At 46.1% G+C, this 18897-nt stretch overlaps 1 protein-coding gene across 2 annotated transcripts in view; it reads left to right on the top strand.

Annotated features, from left to right (window-relative positions):
• Nucleotides 1-18897, top strand: part of LOC121555381 (protein tweety homolog 2-like) — a 95508-nt gene that overhangs the window by 27118 nt on the left and 49493 nt on the right. For both annotated transcript variants that reach the window (XM_045221467.1, XM_045221468.1), the window contains exon 3: nucleotides 8903-9014. In XM_045221467.1, coding sequence (XP_045077402.1) covers nucleotides 8903-9014 — 112 coding nt within the window. The remainder of the gene's footprint in view (nucleotides 1-8902; nucleotides 9015-18897) is intronic.

The raw sequence follows: 18897 nt of genomic DNA, 5'->3' as shown, positions 1-18897 counted from the left end.
ACTAGACTCTAGAACATTGGCAGTTAGTGAGTGACCAGACTCTAGAACATTGGCAGTTAGTGAATAACCAGACTCTAGAACATTGGCAGCTAGTGAGTGACAAGACTCTAGAACATTGGCAGCTAGTGAGTGACCATACTCTAGAACATTGGCAGTTAGTAGGTGGCCAGACTCTAGAACATTGGCAGCTAGTGAGTGGCCAGACTCTAGAACATTGGCAGCTAGTGAGTGGCCAGACTCTACAACATGGCAGTTAGTGAGTGGCAAGACTCTAGAACATTGGAAGCTAGTGAGTGACCAGACTCTAGAACATGGCAGTTAGTGAGTGGCCAGACTCTAGAACATTGGCAGCTAGTGAGTGACCAGACTCTAGAACATGGCAGCTAGTGAGTGACCAGACTCTAGAACATGGCAGTTAGTGAGTGGCCAGACTCTAGAACATGGCAGTTAGTGAGTGGCCAGACTCTAGAACATTGGCAGCTAGTGAGTGACCAGACTCTAGAACATGGCAGTTAGTGAGTGGCCAGACTCTAGAACATTGGCAGCTAGTGAGTGACCAGACTCTAGAACATGGCAGCTAGTGAGTGACCAGACTCTAGAACATGGCAGTTAGTGAGTGGCCAGACTCTAGAACATTTGGAGTTAGTGAGTGGCCAGACTCTAGAACATGGCAGTTAGTGAGTGGCCAGACTCTAGAACATGGCAGCTAGTGAGTGACCAGACTCTAGAACATTGGCAGTTAGTGAATGACTGAAGGATATGAAGGTTGGTGCATATACAGAGTGGGATGAGGGTTGGTGCACCATGATAGAAACCCTGCTCTGCTCTGTCCAATACAGTGATTGATCACTCACCTCCTCCGGGGCACGGCACAGAACCTCCCTAAAACCTGTCCCAGTGTGTCTAACCTGTGACCTCTAACAGAATGACCTCACTGGTATCAGATGTGAAGGAATAGCATCATTATTAATGAGTACAGGCCTACTGGGAGGTAGCAGCATGGTAATGTCTAGGCAAATGTGTCCTGTTACAGCACAACCTACGGGGACGTTGAGAATGCATGGTGCCAGACAAGTGGGGAGGGAAGGTTCCTGTCTGTGTCTTCTCTCATGGGGCTGTGGTGTTTGGGATTTGGGTTGATATAACCTTTTGACACATACGAACACACAGTGTGATCATTCTACAGTAGTCCCTGCAGCGTACGCTCAAACCGGTGTGATTAGAACCCTTATTTAGAACGTCAGATTGATGCAATTGTTTTTTCACAGAAACATTTTGCACAAACACAGTCTTTACAACGATATGTCCTCAATGTGAGCAGTTTATTTTTGGATGCAATGTTCAGACATTCACAGAAGTAGCAACAGCATAACACAATTCTCATCCGAACCAGAAAATGTAGGCTACATTAGTCGTAGCGCTAACTGAGGAAAGAGTGACGTAACATAAGCGGTGATATTTAGCTAACTCTCGGGTGACAGAAACCATCATGTGAATTAGCTAATAGCAATTACTATTTGCAATTCATCACATCACTGGTGACCTCAAAATAGAAAGTAATCAGACGATGGGTAATTTGTGCGCAACACCATGTTTGTTTTTTGCGCGTCAACCAAAGATAGTAGGTTACAAGATGAGTTGGGTCTCTTTGCAGTATGCATGTTGAAGGGGGTGTGTCGTCTACCATCATTCACTTCCATCATTCACTTCCGGAAGTTTACTCGAAAGACGAGTGAACCATCCCTTCACCTCATTTTGTTATAACATCTTTGGTCTGACAGACGTTTACGTGACAACCAGAATGTATTGTATGATGTCAACAAACATGACGCCACACATAGCTGGCAATTAGTTTAGCATTAGCTCATCATAATCAGTACAACCTTCAAAAAAGTATTTTACACACATCATATGTGTCCATTACAATCTATGCAAGAATCGGAATGGATGATTTGTCACCAGTACTTGATAACGTGAATAAAACAGTAAATACATTATACTCCATACATACATACAGTGTGCTACAGTGGAAATGACAACACGACATACAGAAACTATAATGATAGCGTAAGGCACTTACTTTGATAGGAACGCACAGGTCCAAAGTTATTATTAGTAGTGAAGGCAATGCAGGCTCCAGACGGAAAATGTGCCAGGAGGGAGGAAAAAATGTGTGTTTGGGCTTGTCTTGTCGAAGAGGGAAGTTTGTCCTGCTCAGTAATGCCTCAAACATAAATTGTCCACAACAGTGAAATGGGCTACTTATATGTGAATTCATGAGGAGGCGGAAAAAACACCTAAATTCAAACTGTTGTTGGAAAATAAAACTTGTTAGAAAAGTGTGTTTTTTGAAGGTTGTACTGATTATGATGAGCTAATGCTAAACTAATTGCCAGCTATGTGTGGCGTCATGTTTGTTGACATCATACAATACATTCTGGTTGTCACGTAAACGTCTGTCAGACCAAAGATGTTATAACAAAATGAGGTGAAGGGATGGTTCACTCGTCTTTCGAGTAAACTTCCGGAAGTGAATGATGGAAGTGAATGATGGTGTGCAAAGCTGTCATCAAGGCAAAGGGTGGCTATTTACATTTACATTTACATTTGAAGAATCTCAAATATAAAATATATTTTGATTTGTTTAACACTTTTTTGGGTTATTCCATATGTGTTATTTCATAGTTTTGATGTCTTCACTATTATTCTACAATGTAAAAAATAGTAAAAATAAAGAAAAACCCTTGAATGAGTAGGTGTGTCCAAACTTCTGATTGGTAGTGTATATTTTTTTTTACAAACGAGGCATATAATTTACAAACGAAGCATTTGTGTTTAGTGAGTCTGCAAGATGAGGCAGTAGGGATAACCAGGGATGTTCTCTTGATAACTGTGTGAATTGGACCATTTTCCTGTCCTGTTAAGCATTCAAAATGCAACAACTACTTTTGGGTGTCAGGGAAAATGTATGGAGTAAAAAGTACATTATTTTCTTTAAGGAATGTAGTGAAGTAAAAGTAAAAGTTGTCAAAAATATAAATAGTAAAGTAAAGTACAGATACCCAAAAAAACGACTTAAGTAGTACTTTAAAATATTTCTACTTAAGTACTTTACACCACTGCTATACTGTATACAAGGTATATAATTTAGGTAGATATGTACATATAGGTAGGTGTTACGAACCCCGTGGCTCTAAACATCTAGGGTGGATGGACATGAGACCCGTAACATAAATTCATGTAAATTATAAGTGTGGCAGGGAACAGTGAGAACCAAAAATGACACAACAACCATGAACTACCGTCAAACACAAAGTGTTTATTTCTGAACACACGGTAAGGGTTTGGGAAAAAGGGCTGAGCAGGACCCAAGAAATGAAACAATAGTGTAAAACCCCCTAAACTGATCTTGCCTGCCTCAAGAACCGCTAGGCTACTGCTACCATACAAAAAATACAGTGGGTGGTCCGCTCAGGTCTAACTGGTGTTTATAGACAGATTTCTTCCTACGGGTAATGTACGCCCAAGGGCAACTAGCTTAAACCCCCCTTTTCCCAAAAAACACACAAAACTACTAAACAGGGTACTCAGCAATTAAATAAGTACACAGGATACAACAGTATCCACACTCAGGTAAAGAAATAAATTCTAATAATGTTACCAAATAGGGTAACCAACAACTTAGTGCGTACACAACACACAGGACACCACCGTGTCCATACTCACATATGGCAAAAAGTCTCTCTCTCTTGAAACAAACACAAGTCTGGTTTTTATAAAATGGGATGTGTGATTGAACAAACGAATAACAGGTGGTGCAATTAACAGGAATGTTCACTGATTGGTCCAATCAGCAGACACCTCAACGACCACCAATCAGGAACATACAGGACACCTGTGATTAGGGCAGAAAGAGTAGAAACACACAAAAACACAGGATACCTGTATCCGTAACACTCCCCACCCTTAAAAGAGCAAACCAAAATGGTTTGCGACACACGTACTATCACAACACCCAAATTCACAAATCATCCTATCGGGATAACAAAAAAAAACCTAGATCATTACACACGAGACAAAGCATCTGCCAACACATTATCCAACCCCTTTTCGCAGAGGAATGGCCTCTGGGTACCTGGCGGCCACACACATAATTGTCAACATAAACTGGTTACCAGATTTTGTTTTCGGTAATGGTCCAACACAATCAACCATCACATGTTCGAATGGTTCACCTATGGCCGGTATGGGACAAAGAGGCGCGGGGGAAATAACCTGGTTCGGTTTCCCAACTACTTGACAGGTGTGGCAAGTCCGACAGAACTGAGCCACATCTTGTTTTAAGCCAGGCCAAAAGAAATGTCGCAAAACACGATCATAAGTCTTGGTGACTCCCAGATGTCCGGACCACTGGTGATCATGAGCGAGGATAAAACATTTTGTCGAAAGGCTGTAGGAATCACTATTTGGTAAACAGCATTCCAATCTCCGCCAGCGTCAACATGGGATGTCCATTTACGCATGAGGAGATTACCATCAATGAAGTATGCCATGTTTTTCTTCTTTAGCTCGTCTTTTGAGACAACACTAGAAAAACATTTAGCCAGGCTAATGTCAACCTGTTGGTTAGCGATCAGCTGCTCACGAGTAACTGGTAACTGTATTGCTTCAGCAACAAGTTCCACATCCTTCTTCCTTTCTCTGGGCTGTTGGTCAGACTGCACCAGCTTACCAGAGGTAGCACCCGAACTATCCTCTGGGTCACACTCTCTGAATAGAATCGTGTCTGACAAATCTACCACTTCACCCACTTGTCGTGCTTGAGCACGTGTGACAGCACAAGCGGGGAACACATCTGGATAACCCTGTGCCAGCTCCTCGGAGAGAGACTGGTCACTTTTATCCAATACCTCCAATATGGGTATTACCTTTCCTCCGGCAATATCGTTGCCCATTATAAATGTCACACCTTTTACTGGCAACATAGGACGTACGCCCACTCTGAACAATCCACTGACTAACTCAGAGTGTACGTTCACAAAGTGCAATGGCACTGGGACGAAACCCATTTCAATTCCTTGTACTAACACACTGGAACCACAATATGTATTACTGGACAAGGGCAACACATCAGCTAGTATGAACGACTGCGCCGCACCAGTATCTCTGAGGATTCTAACTGGACGCTGAGACGCTTCATCATCTGATATAGAAACAAACCCCTCAAAAATGAACGGTTCATAACTGTGATCTGGGACAGGGACTTTCAAACCACATTCACTATGAGGCTTCTGTCTTGATTCCGGCCCTACAACCGTACTGAATCAGCCCAACACCCGTTGGCGGCCTGGCGTGCTGAGGCATCCCCGGTTTGCGTTTTAGCAGAAAGCAATCATTAACTATATGTCCCACCTTATGACAATAGAAACAGTGACGCACATCTTTTGGGCGTGCTGGATGTACTGCTGGTCGACTAGGACTAGAAGTTAGCAACTCCGCAGCCCTGCTCTCCGTACGAGCCGAAAACACGCTCTTATGCGTCAACACAAACTCGTCTGCCAATACAGACGCTTCCGACAGTGAGGATACTTTCTGTTCGTTCAGATAAACTACAATGCGTTCCGGTAAACAATTTTTAAACTCTTCTAACAAGATTAACTCCCGTAGAGAGTTAAAATCAGTTACCTTACTAGCACTGTGCCATTTGTCAAACAGATTTCCTTTGTCTCTAGCAAACTCCACATAAGTCTGAGTAGGAGACTTTTTATGAGACCTAAATCTCTGTCGATATGCCTCAGGAACAAGCTCATAGGCACGAAGAACAGTAGCTTTGACCACCTCATAATTCAAACTGTCTTCAAGAGGTAGCGCTGCCAGAACCTCTTGGGCTTTACCTGTCAGTTTACACTGAAGTAATAGGCACCATACCTCTTCGGGCCATTTCAATGCTACCGCTATACGTTCAAACACACTGAAATAGGAATCAACCTCTGACTCCCTGAACACAGGTACCAAGGTGATCTGCCTACTAATATCAAACGTAGCAGATGACACAGCTGGTGAGGATGGCTCACTAGCAGGCATAGTATTAGCAGAGACTAACCTCGCTGTTTCTGCCTCTAGTTCCATTTCACGCATCGCCAGTTCTTGATCAAGCCTACGCGTCTCCAGTTCTTGATCAAGCCTACGCGTCTCCAGTTCCATCTTACGCGTCTCCTGTTCTATCTTACGCGTCTCCTGTTCTATCTTACGCGTCTCCTGTTCTGCCTCTAGCTCCATTTTACGCATCTCCAGCTTGTCTTGCCTGATTTGTGCCCGCTCTTCCGCCTCTATTTGGAGCCGTGTCGAGCGGACATCCATCCTGGCATCACTGTCAGTCAGTGGGGAGAGGGGGTCATAACGGGGCAATGTGGCTGGAGCCTTAGTCTCGTCCTCAGACACTGATGGGCTTACAGGAACAGCAACCACATCCCCTACAGGAGCAGCAGACTCAGGCGGCGGTAACTCAAGCACTCGCTCGTTTAACAATATCGCTAACACTACTTCCCTAACTTCTGCTTTCACTAAACCCCTCGGTATGGGTACAGAAAAGTGGTCAGCCAAAGCCTGTAGATCCACTCTACGGCAATTATCAAAAACCTCCCACGTAGGGTTTTCCAAAAATGCTTCCAAATCAAAAGTAGCCATCCTACTAGCAACACGAGCCGTCGACTACTGAACACACAAAAAAAACAGGTAGTTACAGCTGCCAAGCTCAACACTGAACCAGACACTGACTAATTTACATGAGTAGCATGGGATAGATAGGATCCCGGACGAGCCCCCACTTTATGTTACGAACCCCGTGGCTCTAAACATCTAGGGTGGATGGACATGAGACCCGTAACATAAATTCATGTAAATTATAAGTGTGGCAGGGAACAGTGAGAACCAAAAATGACACAACAACCATGAACTACCGTCAAACACAAAGTGTTTATTTCTGAACACACGGTAAGGGTTTGGGAAAAAGGGCTGAGCAGGACCCAAGAAATGAAACAATAGTGTAAAACCCCCTAAACTGATCTTGCCTGCCTCAAGAACCGCTAGGCTACTGCTACCATACAAAAATACAGTGGGTGGTCCGCTCAGGTCTAACTGGTGTTTATAGACAGATTTCTTCCTACGGGTAATGTACGCCCAAGGGCAACTAGCTTAAACCCCCCTTTTCCCAAAAAACACACAAAACTACTAAACAGGGTACTCAGCAATTAAATAAGTACACAGGATACAACAGTATCCACACTCAGGTAAAGAAATAAATTCTAATAATGTTACCAAATAGGGTAACCAACAACTTAGTGCGTACACAACACACAGGACACCACCGTGTCCATACTCACATATGGCAAAAAGTCTCTCTCTCTTGAAACAAACACAAGTCTGGTTTTTATAAAATGGGATGTGTGATTGAACAAACGAATAACAGGTGGTGCAATTAACAGGAATGTTCACTGATTGGTCCAATCAGCAGACACCTCAACGACCACCAATCAGGAACATACCGGACACCTGTGATTAGGGCAGAAAGAGTAGAAACACACAAAAACACAGGATACCTGTATCCGTAACAGTAGGGGTAAAGTGACTAGGCAACAGGATAGATAGTAGACAGTAGCAGCAGCGGATGTGATGAGTCAAAAGAGTTTGTGCAGAAAGGGTAAATGCAGATAGTCCGGGTAGTTATTTGGTTAACTATTTAGCAGTCTTATGGCTTGGGGGTAGAAGCTGTTCAGGGTCCTGTTGGTTCCTCACTTGTTGCATCGGTACCGCTTGCCGTGCAGTAGCAGAGACAACAGTCTATGACTTGGGTGGCTGGAGTCTTTAACTATTTTTAGGGCCTTCCTCTGACACCGCCTGGTATAGAGGTCCTGGTAGGCAGGGAGCATGGCCCCAGTGATGTACTGGAATCATTATTCATATCAGAGCAGCCTGTCTATTCTAGGGGTACAGGTCCTCTGGGCATAATGGCTGAAGGTGTCCTATTACAGGACAGTCAGTTTCAGCAAGGTGGCTCGGTAACCATGTCAGTGCAGCTCAGCTTGGCTTGGCTCGGCTCAGTAATGTGAAACAGGGTATCAGAGTGTCCTGTACTTGAGAGAGAGACATGTATCCTCCACAGAGAAAGAGGATATTTTTAACCATAGCGTCACAACGACACAATGACACATGATGCTAAGTGTGAAGTCTAGACACGGAGTGAGGAGAGAGATGAGCGGAAGGAAGGAAAGAAGAAAGGAGGAGATATTGGAGGAAAGAGAGAAGGAAAGGCAGAGCTATAATCACACTTCAGAGACCTCTCTTCTTCCTATAGATCGCTGCAGTGTAATAGGCAGCATGCCATTGCATATGGCAGACAGGCAGTATTGTGGGGATAGATCTCGGTTCAATAACACTCTCTCTGTGCCTTCGATTCAGCCGTTTTATTGGTTCAAATCAAATTGTATTGGTCACATACACATATTTAGCAGATGTTATTGCGGGTGTAGCGAAATGCTTGTGTTCCTAGCTCCAACAGTGCAGTAGTATCTAACAATTTCACAACAATACACACAAATCTAAAAGTAAAAGAATGGAATTAAGAAATATATAAATATTAGATTGAGCAATGTCGGAGTTGCATTGACTAAAATACAGTAGAATATAATACAGTATATACATATGACATGAGTAAAGCAGTATCGCTTGATTGAGTTACAGATGAAGATGAAAGAAAGTGCCCCTCCCCTCACATCTTTCCACAACTATTTTGTAAAAGTCATTTTGTTTGATTCTTGATATGGACCAAGATTAAGTCCAATGTGAACACGAAGAAATGAAAAGTTTCTCTGTTTTTAATGTTTGTTTATTTCTTCTGTTGCAGCTCTGCTGTTGGAGTAGGTTTCTATGGTAACAGTGAGACCAATGACGGGGTGTACCAGCTGACCTACTCCCTCCACAATGCCAACCACACTCTGGGTGGCATCAATAGCTTGGTAAGATACAACTATGCAGCTAAATAGAGCCCTGTACACTGGTACTGTTCACTATGGGCAGAATTGTAACTTGAGGTCAGTGTGCGTAGCATCCATTTTCATGCAAGTCTCCCATTGAAATGTTGTTATTCAATAGTGTTCAGTTCTTATGAGATCCCACTGATACAGCTAGTTGTCTTGTATAACCCCAGTCCTTCTACCTAGCTACACTGTAGTAGTATGTTGTTATGGACTCTGTAAATATCACTGTAGTAGTATGTTGTTATGGACTCTGTAAATATCACTGTAGCATTATGTTGTTATTCAGTTCGGTAAATAACACGTGCAAGCTTAGTTTACACACAACAAAGGGTTCCTTTGTTAATGGAGGGTTTCATCATCTGTCCAAAAACATCACACCCCCCGGGGGGCCTCTATCCCCTTATGATCCCCCAGTCCTGGTAGGGGGTGACTGGGTTGGGGACTGGTGGTGGAGCCTTGTCCCTTCTGGTGGTGACCTGCTTCCAGCCCGTGGGGGGTTGGAGTTGGGGTGATGGAATAGAGGAGTAGTAGAGGGGTGAGGTGCAGTAACAGGGGTGATGGAATAGAGGGGTGGCAGAGGGGTGAGGTGCAGTAACAGGGTGGAGTTGGGGTGATGGAATGGAAGTGGGGGTGGATGGAATGGAAGTGGGGTGATGGAATGGAAGTGGGAGTGTAGTGGGGGTGATGGAATGGTAGTGGGGGTGGATGGAATGGAAGTGGGGGTGTAGTGGGGTGGATGGAATGGTAGTGGGGGTGTAGTGGGGTGGATGGAATGGTAGAGGGTTCAGGTGCAGTAACAGGGGTGATGGAATAGAGGAGTGGTAGAGGGGTGAGGTGCAGTAACAGGGGTGATGGAATAGAGGGGTGGTAGAGGGGTGAGGTGCAGTAACAGGGGTGATGGAATAGAGGAGTAGTAGAGGGGTGAGGTGCAGTAACAGGGTGATGGAATAGAGGAGTGGTAGAGGGGTCAGGTGCAGTAACAGGGGTGATGGAATAGAGGAGTGGTAGAGGGGTGAGGTGCAGTAACAGGGTGATGGAATAGAGGAGTAGTAGAGGGGTGAGGTGCAGTAACAGGGTGATGGAATAGAGGAGTGGTAGAGGGGTGAGGTGCAGTAACAGGGTGATGGAATAGAGGAGTAGTAGAGGGGTGAGGTGCAGTAACAGGGGTGATGGAATAGAGGGGTGGTAGAGGGGTGAGGTGCAGTAACAGGGGGTGAGGATAGGAAGGAGGGATATAGAGTAAGGGGAGCAGAAGGGGGAGCGGAGGGGAGGGTCTGGGAAGGAGAAGGCAGAGAAGGAATCCAGCATGCATAATGGGACTGGGGAAGGGTAGGGTGGGGGTAGTGATGGAGGATGAGTGGGGAACGACTGGGGCAGTAGAGGGTCTGTTAGACAGAAAGTAGAACAAGGATTAAGTCTCCTTCTGTCTGTACTAATGGTTGTTAAACTCCTTTCAGTGTTTCTGGACACATTACTGTCATGACTCCCTCTAAACATCAATGTTATACACATGCACGCACACCCAACGAACACACACACACACACACACACCACACACACACACCACGCATGCGTTTGTGTGCGTGGTGTGTGTGTGCGTGGTGTGTGTGTGCGTGTTGTGTGTGTGTGTGTATGGTGTTTGTGTGTTTGTGTGTGTGCGTGGTGTGTGTGTGTGGTGTGTGTGTGTGCGTGGTGTGTGTGTGTGTGTGGTGTGTTTGTGGTGTGTGTGTGTGTGGTGTGTGTGTGTGTGTGTGTGCGTGATGTGTGTGTGTGGTGTGTGTGTGGTGTGTGTGTGTGTGTGTGTGTTCGTTGGGTGTGCGTGCATGTGTATAACATTGATGTTTAGAGGGAGTCATGACAGTAATGTGTCCAGAAACACTGAAAGGGCCAAGGGGAAACAACAGGGATGGGTTTGGAACACGATTACTGCCACAATACAATACACACGTTGTGATAAAACTACCTCCAGGATGTTTTGTGTACCGGGAGTCTCCCATGGTATTCCAGTGTGATTCCTGCGGCCTGCAATGTACTGTATGCTGGTATAGCCTGTAGGGAACAGTTCTCCAGGGACACAAACAGAGACTTCCTTATTTAAACCAGAACAGAAAATAATAACGAACATTTTTATAAATACCATTTGTGGCAGTGTAAATGCACTGAGGGAGAGTGTTGGAAACTCCCCACAGTTCCTAAGATGTCTCCTCAAATGTTTCCAGCCCAACCAGCTTTTCTGGTTCCCTGTCTACTTTCTCTTCTAGAAGGTAGACAGAACTACTAAACAGTGTTGCCAGTTACCTTCATGACGCTGGGGCGTATTGTTTGGTAAAATCCCCCCTCTTAAATGAACAGTGGTTCTGCCAGCTCTCTGTCTTGTGTCCCAAATGGCACTCTATTCCCTATATAATGCTCTACTTTTGACCAGCCTGGTCAATCGCAAGTGCACTACAGTGCATTCAGAAAGTATTCAGACCCCTTTACTTTTCCACATTTTGTTATGTTATAGCCTTATTTTAAAATGGATAAAATCCTTTTTTTCACACAATACCCCATAATGACAACGCAAAAAGAGGTCTGTAGACATTTTTGCAAATATATATAAAAAACAAAAAACTGAAATATGACATTTACATAAGTATTCAGACCCTATACTCAGTACTGTGTTGAAGCACCTTTGGCAGCGATTACAGCCTCAAGTCTTTTGGGTATGACAATACAAGCTTGGCACACTTGTATTGGGGGAGTTTCTCAAGCTCTGTCATGTTGGATGGGGAGCGTCGCTGCACAGCTATTTTCAGGTCTCTCCAGAGATGTTCGATCGGGTTCAAGTCCGGGCTCTGGCTGGGCCACTCAAGGACATTCAGAGACTTGTCCTGAAGCCACTCCTGTGTTGTCTTGGCTGTGTGCTTAGGGTTGTTGTCCTGTTGGAAGGTGAACCTTCGCCCCAGTCTGAGGTCCTGAGCGCTCTGGAGCAGGTTTTCATCAAGGATCTCTCTGTACTTTGCTCAGTTCAGCTTTCCCTCGATCCTGACTAGTCTCCCAGTCTCTGCCGCTGAAAAACATCCCCACAGCATGATGCTGCCACAATCATGCTTCACCGTAGGGATGGTGCCAGATTTCCTCCAGACGTGATGCTTGGCATTCAGGACAAAGAGTTCAATCTTGGTTTCATCAGACCAGAGAATCTTGTTTCTCATGGTCTGAAAGTCTTTAGGTGCCTTTTGGTAAACTCCAAGCGGCCTGTCATATGCCTTTTACTGAGGAGTGGCTTCTGTCTGGCCACTCTACCATAAAGGCCTGATTGGTGGAGTGCTGCAGAGATGGTTGTCCTTCTGGAAGGTTCTCCCATCTCCACAGAAGAACTCTGGAGCTCTGTCAGAGTGACCATCGTGTTCTTGGTCACCTCCATGACCAAGGCCCTTCTCCCCCGATTGCTCAGTTTGGCTGGGCGGCCAGCTCAGGGAACAGTCTTGGTGGTTCCAAACTTCTTCCATTTAAGAATGATGGAGGCCACTGTGTTCTTGGGGACCTTTAATGCTGCAGACATTTTTTGGTACCCTTCCCCAGATCTGTGCCTCGACACAATCATGTGGCTCGACACAATTCACAATCGGAGCTTTACGGAAAATTCCTTCGACCTCATGGCTTGGTTTTTGCTTTGACCTGCACTGTCGACAGTGAGACCTTATATAGACAGGTGTGTGCCTTTCCAATCAATTGAATATACCACAGGTGGACTCCAATCAAGTTGTAGAACCATCTCAAGGATGATCAATGGAAACAGGATGCACCTGAGCTCAATTTCGAGTCTCATAGCAAATACTTATGTAAATAAGGTATTTCTGTTTTTCTAAAAACCTGTTTTCGCTTTTTCATTATGGGGATTGTGTGTAGATTGATGAGGAAAATGCTTTATTTAATCAATTTTAGAATAAGGCTGTAACATGTAAAATGTGGAAAAAGTCAAGGGGTCTGAATACTTTCCGGATGCACTTGGGACACAACCTATGTCTGTCTCTGTGTGACTGTGCTGGCAGCATATTCTCTCTGTGGTGAGAGATTGTGCTGAGAGCAGCCCAGGGGTCACAACCAGGGCAACACATCCAGGGATCACAGCCAGAGCAACACATCCAGGGGTCACAGCCAGGGCCACATTGCCAGGGCAACACATCCAGGGGTCACAGCCAGGGCAACACAGCCAGGGGTCACAGCCAGGGCCACATAGCCAGGAGTCACAGCCAGGGCAACACAGCCAGGGCAACACAGCCAGGGGTCACAGCCAGGGGTCACAGCCAGGGCAACACAGCCAGTGGTCACAGCCAGGGCAACACAGCCAGGGGTCACAGCCAGGGCAACACAGCCAGGGGTCACAGCCAGGGCAACACAGCCAGGGGTCACAGCCAGGGGCCACAACCAGGGTCATGGATGGTTTGGCTGTAGGCCTCACTGCCACTCTGCTCTGGCAACCTGCTACCTAGTCATTAACCGTGGTTTCAGTAGGTGGAAAAGGGTCTGAAAAATAGTGAAACAGGGCCACTGATGGTTTGGCAGCAGGCCTCGGCCCCATGTAAATAACCACTCTACTATGTCAGCCTGCTAGACTAGGCATTATCCAGGTTTCTGTTCAGAAGGTGGAAACGTTTTGAAAGGGGAAGGTATTACCTGTCTCTCTAAGAAGACAGATATTCATGTTCTGTTACAAAACATTTTGGAGCGTCATGCCCCTTACTGGACAGGGCCCAAGACTGTCAGTTCTAGTCTGTCAGATGCAGGGCCGAACTGCAGACAGAGATTAATACGTTACATTGACAGTTAGCCACACCTCCTTCTCTGACACACACCACTATGTGGTTCTTTTTGGACTTCTTCATTCCTCTCATACGTTCTCTGAAGACGATTTGTTACCACTGTGTGCTGCCTAGAAATGAATGAGGAAGTAGGACTAATAAAGATTTTTTGAGGTTGCATGACGTCAATTTACATGGCAAATGAAAAGTCCCTCCTTGCTTGAAATTGAAAGAGAACAATACCTTGTGACTGTTATGAAATGTCATGAATTCTGGTTATAATTTACAACGGAGAAAGACCCCAGTTAGCTTGAGACTCATACACTATACAATATCTCTCTCTTTCTTACAGTGTGTCTCTGAATACAGTGTGTGTCTGAATACAGTGTGTGTCTGAATACAGTGTGTGTCTGAATACAGTGTGTCTGAATACAGTGTCTGAATACAGTGTGTCTCTGAATACAGTGTGTCTGAATACAGTGTGTCTCTGAATATAGTGTCTGAATACAGTGTGTGTCTCTGAATACAGTGTGTCTCTGAATACAGTGTGTCTGAATACAGGGTGTCTCTGAATACAGTGTCTGAATACAGTGCGTGTCTCTGAATACAGTGTGTCTCTGAATACAGTGTGTCTGAATACAGTGTGTCTCTGAGTATGTGATACCTTGAAGCATCCAAAGAGGAAGTGTGATTCCATGTAAATTGGCATGAAGATGATAGACTAGCCTTTGGAACCCCTGTGACCTTCTGTATGTCACTAAACCTTCTGTAACTTTGATATTGTTTATACAATTACAGTATGATCGAGAGATATGCTTCCACCTCTCCTTCCAGGCCAGGCAGACCTATAGGCTGAGGCTTCCACCTCTCCTCCCAGGTCGGGCAGACCTATAGGCTGGGGCTTCCACCTCTCCTTCCAGGCCAGGCAGACCTATAGGCTGGGGCTTCCATCTCTCCTTCCAGGCCAGGCAGACCCATAGTCTATGAGGCTTCCACCTCTCCTTCCAGGCCAGGCAGACCTATAGGCTGGGGCTTCCATCTCTCCTTCCAGGCCAGGCAGACCCATAGTCTATGAGGCTTCCACCTCTCCTTCCAGGCCAGGCAGACCTATAGGCTGGGGCTTCCATCTCTCCTTCCAGGCCAGGCAGACCCATAGTCTATGAGGCTTCCACCTCTCCTTCCAGGCCAGGCAGACCTATAGGCTGGGGCTTCCATCTCTCCTTCCAGGCCAGGCAGACCCATAGTCTATGAGGCTTCCACCTCTCCTCCCAGGCCAGGCAGACCTATAGGCTATGAAGCTTCCACCTCTCCTCCCAGGCCAGGCAGACCTATAGGCTATGAAGCTTCCACCTCTCCTTCCAGGCCAGGCAGACCTATAGGTTGTGGTCAGATCAGATTCCTGGGCGTCTGTTGGTTGGTCTGGGGTGGGGTGAAAGATGAACATTAGGCGGCAGGTGGGGTGTGTGGTGGGGGCAGGGCATCAGAGCAGTTTCCTGGCAATCAGAAACCTTCCCTGGGGACCAGGGGACCAGGGGACCAGGGGAGGATGGGTTACATAGTGTCCTTACTGTCTTACCACATAGCTGCGCTCTCTGGCTCAATACTGGCAGGTTACTATGTGTCCCAAATGGCACCCTATTCCCTATGAATTTCACAACTTTTGACCAGGGCCCATATGGCGGGAACAATAATACTAGATATATATATACACACAAAACAATAGTACTATAGCAACAATATTTGGGGTGTCAGATGTAAGGCATTGGCTCTAGTAATGTTCTTAGGTAGGCATTTCTTAGGCCCCTGGGCTATATGGTGTGTGCATTTAACAGTTGGGTGAAGTATGGAATTGGAGAGTTCTGCTAGGGGCCAGTACTTGACATAGGAGTGTTCAGTTTGTGGCTGTTGCGGGTGGTTCGTCCTGAAACCTGCTGTCTGGTTGAGGGGAGCCAGTCTGCAAACTGGGCGTTCTGCAGAGATGCAGCAAATTTCAGGCAGATCTGCTCCCATCTGCTCTCCAGGGACATGATTCCCAGGGTTTCCAGGGCTTTCCAGTAGCTGGTGAACGACTTGCCTACAATGATTCGACAGGCTCTCTTCTGGACACGCTCCAGCTGACAGAAAAGCTCTTAATGCACTTCAGGAGGAACTGCTCCAGCGCAGGTCCTGCTGGATAGTGAGGCCCTGCAACATATAATACCATCTTCAGTTGAATCAAAGCTGACACTTATTTGACAGTCATTTATAATCTACTGTATGTATCTATGGCAGATACACTCTAGTCATGACATTGTGACATCGTCAACCCGCGACCATCTGTACCCCACCACACCCCCCACATCAGACAGTCACACTCACACATGTACATGTGTACATTGTTACACATACAGTATACACTCTCCCTCTCCTCTCTCCCTCCACCCCCTCCACACCCACTCTCTCTCCACCCCCCCTTCACACCCAATCTCGCCCTCTCCCTCCAGTCCACTCCCCCCCTCTATCTCCCCTTCAGTCCACCCCCCTCTATCTCTCCCTCCTCCCCCTCTATCTCTCCCTCCAGTCCACTCCCCCCATCTCTCCCTCCTCCCCCCTCTATCTCTCCCTCCAGTCCACTTCCCCCTATATCTCTCCCTCCAGTCCACTCCCCCCTCTATCTCTTCCTCCTCCCCCCTATCTCTCCCTCCAGTCCACTCCCCCCTCTATCTCTCCCTCCAGTCCACTCCCCACCCCCTCTATCTCTCCCTCCTATATCTCTCCCTCCAGTCTACTCCCCACCCCCTCTATCTCTCCCTCCTCTATCTCTCCCTCCAGTCCACTCCCCACCCCCTCTATCTCTCCCTCCTCTATCTCTCCCTCCAGTCCACTCCCCACCACCCTCTATCTCTCCCTCCTGTCCACTCCCCCCTCTATCTCTCCCTGCAGTCCACTCCCCACCCCCCTCTATCTCTCCCTCCACCTTTTTTCTGATGGTTTTCTATCTCATTACAGATTTGTAATCATATGGAAACTCTCTACCTCCCTATCTCTCTAGTACTTTTTCTCCCTCTCTCTCTCCCCTCTTTCTCTCCCCCTCTCTTACCCCCCTCTCTCTATCTCTCCCCCTCTATCGCTCTCTCCTCCTCTCAATACTGCCTCTACACACACGCACACGCACACCACTCACATACAATCATCATATACACTACTGCTACTCTGTTTATCATATATCCTGATGACTTGTCAACTTACCCCTATACATATCTACCTCTATCACTCCAGTGTTAAAGCAGATCACGCTCTTCTTTTGACTGACTCAGTGGCCTTGTGGTTAGAGTGTCTGCCCTGAGAATGGAAGGTTATGAGTTTGGTCCCCAGCTGAGTCATACCAAAGACTGTAAAAATGGGACCTGATGCGTCAACATTAAGGAGAGATTGGGGGTAAGGCCCTGCTATAGACTAGCGTCCTGTCCAGGGGGTGTGCTGGTACATTAAGCTGCCTCACGCTATGGAAACAGGAGATAGGCTACGTTCTTCATTTCACCTGTCACATTATTTAACATTATGAAACTTACCATAGTTCCCCAAAACAGTTGAGCTATCACGTGTTTGTTTGTAAATAGCAATTTTATTGTAATGTTTGAGTCACTCAAATATCACATGAATACACATTAGACATGGCAAAACGTATAGAATTGCAAGAAAATTTGCTTTAAAAATGCAACATTTTCTCTCCGCCAACAAGAAGGGTGTGAACAGTTTGTGTTATGAACAGTGTTTGTGCCCATAAAAATAGACGTGGCACGTGTGCGCGTGCAGGGGGGGCGTGGGATGTTCCCCAATGCTGGAAGGGGGGCGTGGGATGTTCCCCAATGCTGGAAGGGGGCGCGGGATGTTCCCCAATGCTGGAAGGGGGCGCGGGATGTTCCCCAATGCTGGAAGGGGGGCGTGGGATGTTCCCCAATGCTGGAAGGGGGGCGCGGGATGTTCCCCAATGCTGGAAGGGGGGCGTGGGATGTTCCCCAATGCTGGAAGGGGGGCGTGGGATGTTCCCCAATGTTGGAAGGGGGGCGCGGGATGTTCCCCAATGCTGGAAGGGGCGTGGGATGTTCCCCAATGCTGGAAGGGGGCGTGGGATGTTCCCCAATGCTGGAAGGGGGGCGTGGGATGTTCCCCAATGCTGGAAGGGGGGCGTGGGATGTTCCCCAATGCTGGAAGGGGGGCGTGGGATGTTCCCCAATGCTGGAAGGGGGGCGTGGGATGTTCCCCAATGCTGGAAGGGGGGCCTGAGTGAAAAGGTTTGGGAACCCCTGCAATAGAGGGATCAGGGATGTGCAACTATAGTTTTCCTTCACAGAAAATACATTAATCAGATGACAACAGAAGTGCAACGTTATTTGGCTGGCAGCCACACAACTAAATGAGCCATGCAAAAAATGATGCATGGCCGTCATATTTCTAATGTTTATCATAGAAAGAATGTAGCCAGCTAAATGTCCTAATGTTTTTCTTAAAGTTAATCTTACATTTTACTGGAGAAAAATACCACTGTAGCTCTGTCTGCTGATAGAATGTCCGTAAGTCAATTCTCATCTGAGTGGAGAGATGCAACTGAAGCACAAAATGAGTCTGATGCCGAGCAGAAATTTCAATAAGAAGCATTTATATCTGCATTTACAAAACGCAGCAAGAGAAAAATGAAGAATTCTGCGTTAACACGACCCCTAAGTTTAACTTGCTAGTTATCTACAGTGGGGAAAAAAAGTATTTAGTCAGCCACCAATTGTGCAAGTTCTCCCACTTAAAAAGATGAGAGAGGCCTGTAATTTTCAGCATAGGTACACGTCAAATATGACAGACAAAATGAGAAAAAAAAATCCAGAAAATCACATTGTAGGATTTTTAATGAATTTATTTGCAAATTATGGTGGAAAATAAGTATTTGGTCACCTACAAACAAGCAAGATTTCTGGCTCTCACAGACCAGTAACTTCTTCTTTAAGAGGCTCCTCTGTCCTCCACTCGTTACCTGTATTAATGGCACCTGTTTGAACTTGTTATCAGTATAAAAGACACCTGTCCACAACCTCAAACAGTCA

This window comes from Coregonus clupeaformis, chromosome 7 (genome assembly GCF_020615455.1).
Source record: "Coregonus clupeaformis isolate EN_2021a chromosome 7, ASM2061545v1, whole genome shotgun sequence".
Lineage (NCBI taxonomy): Eukaryota > Metazoa > Chordata > Actinopteri > Salmoniformes > Salmonidae > Coregonus > Coregonus clupeaformis.
This window is presented reverse-complemented; position numbering and strand designations above follow the sequence as displayed.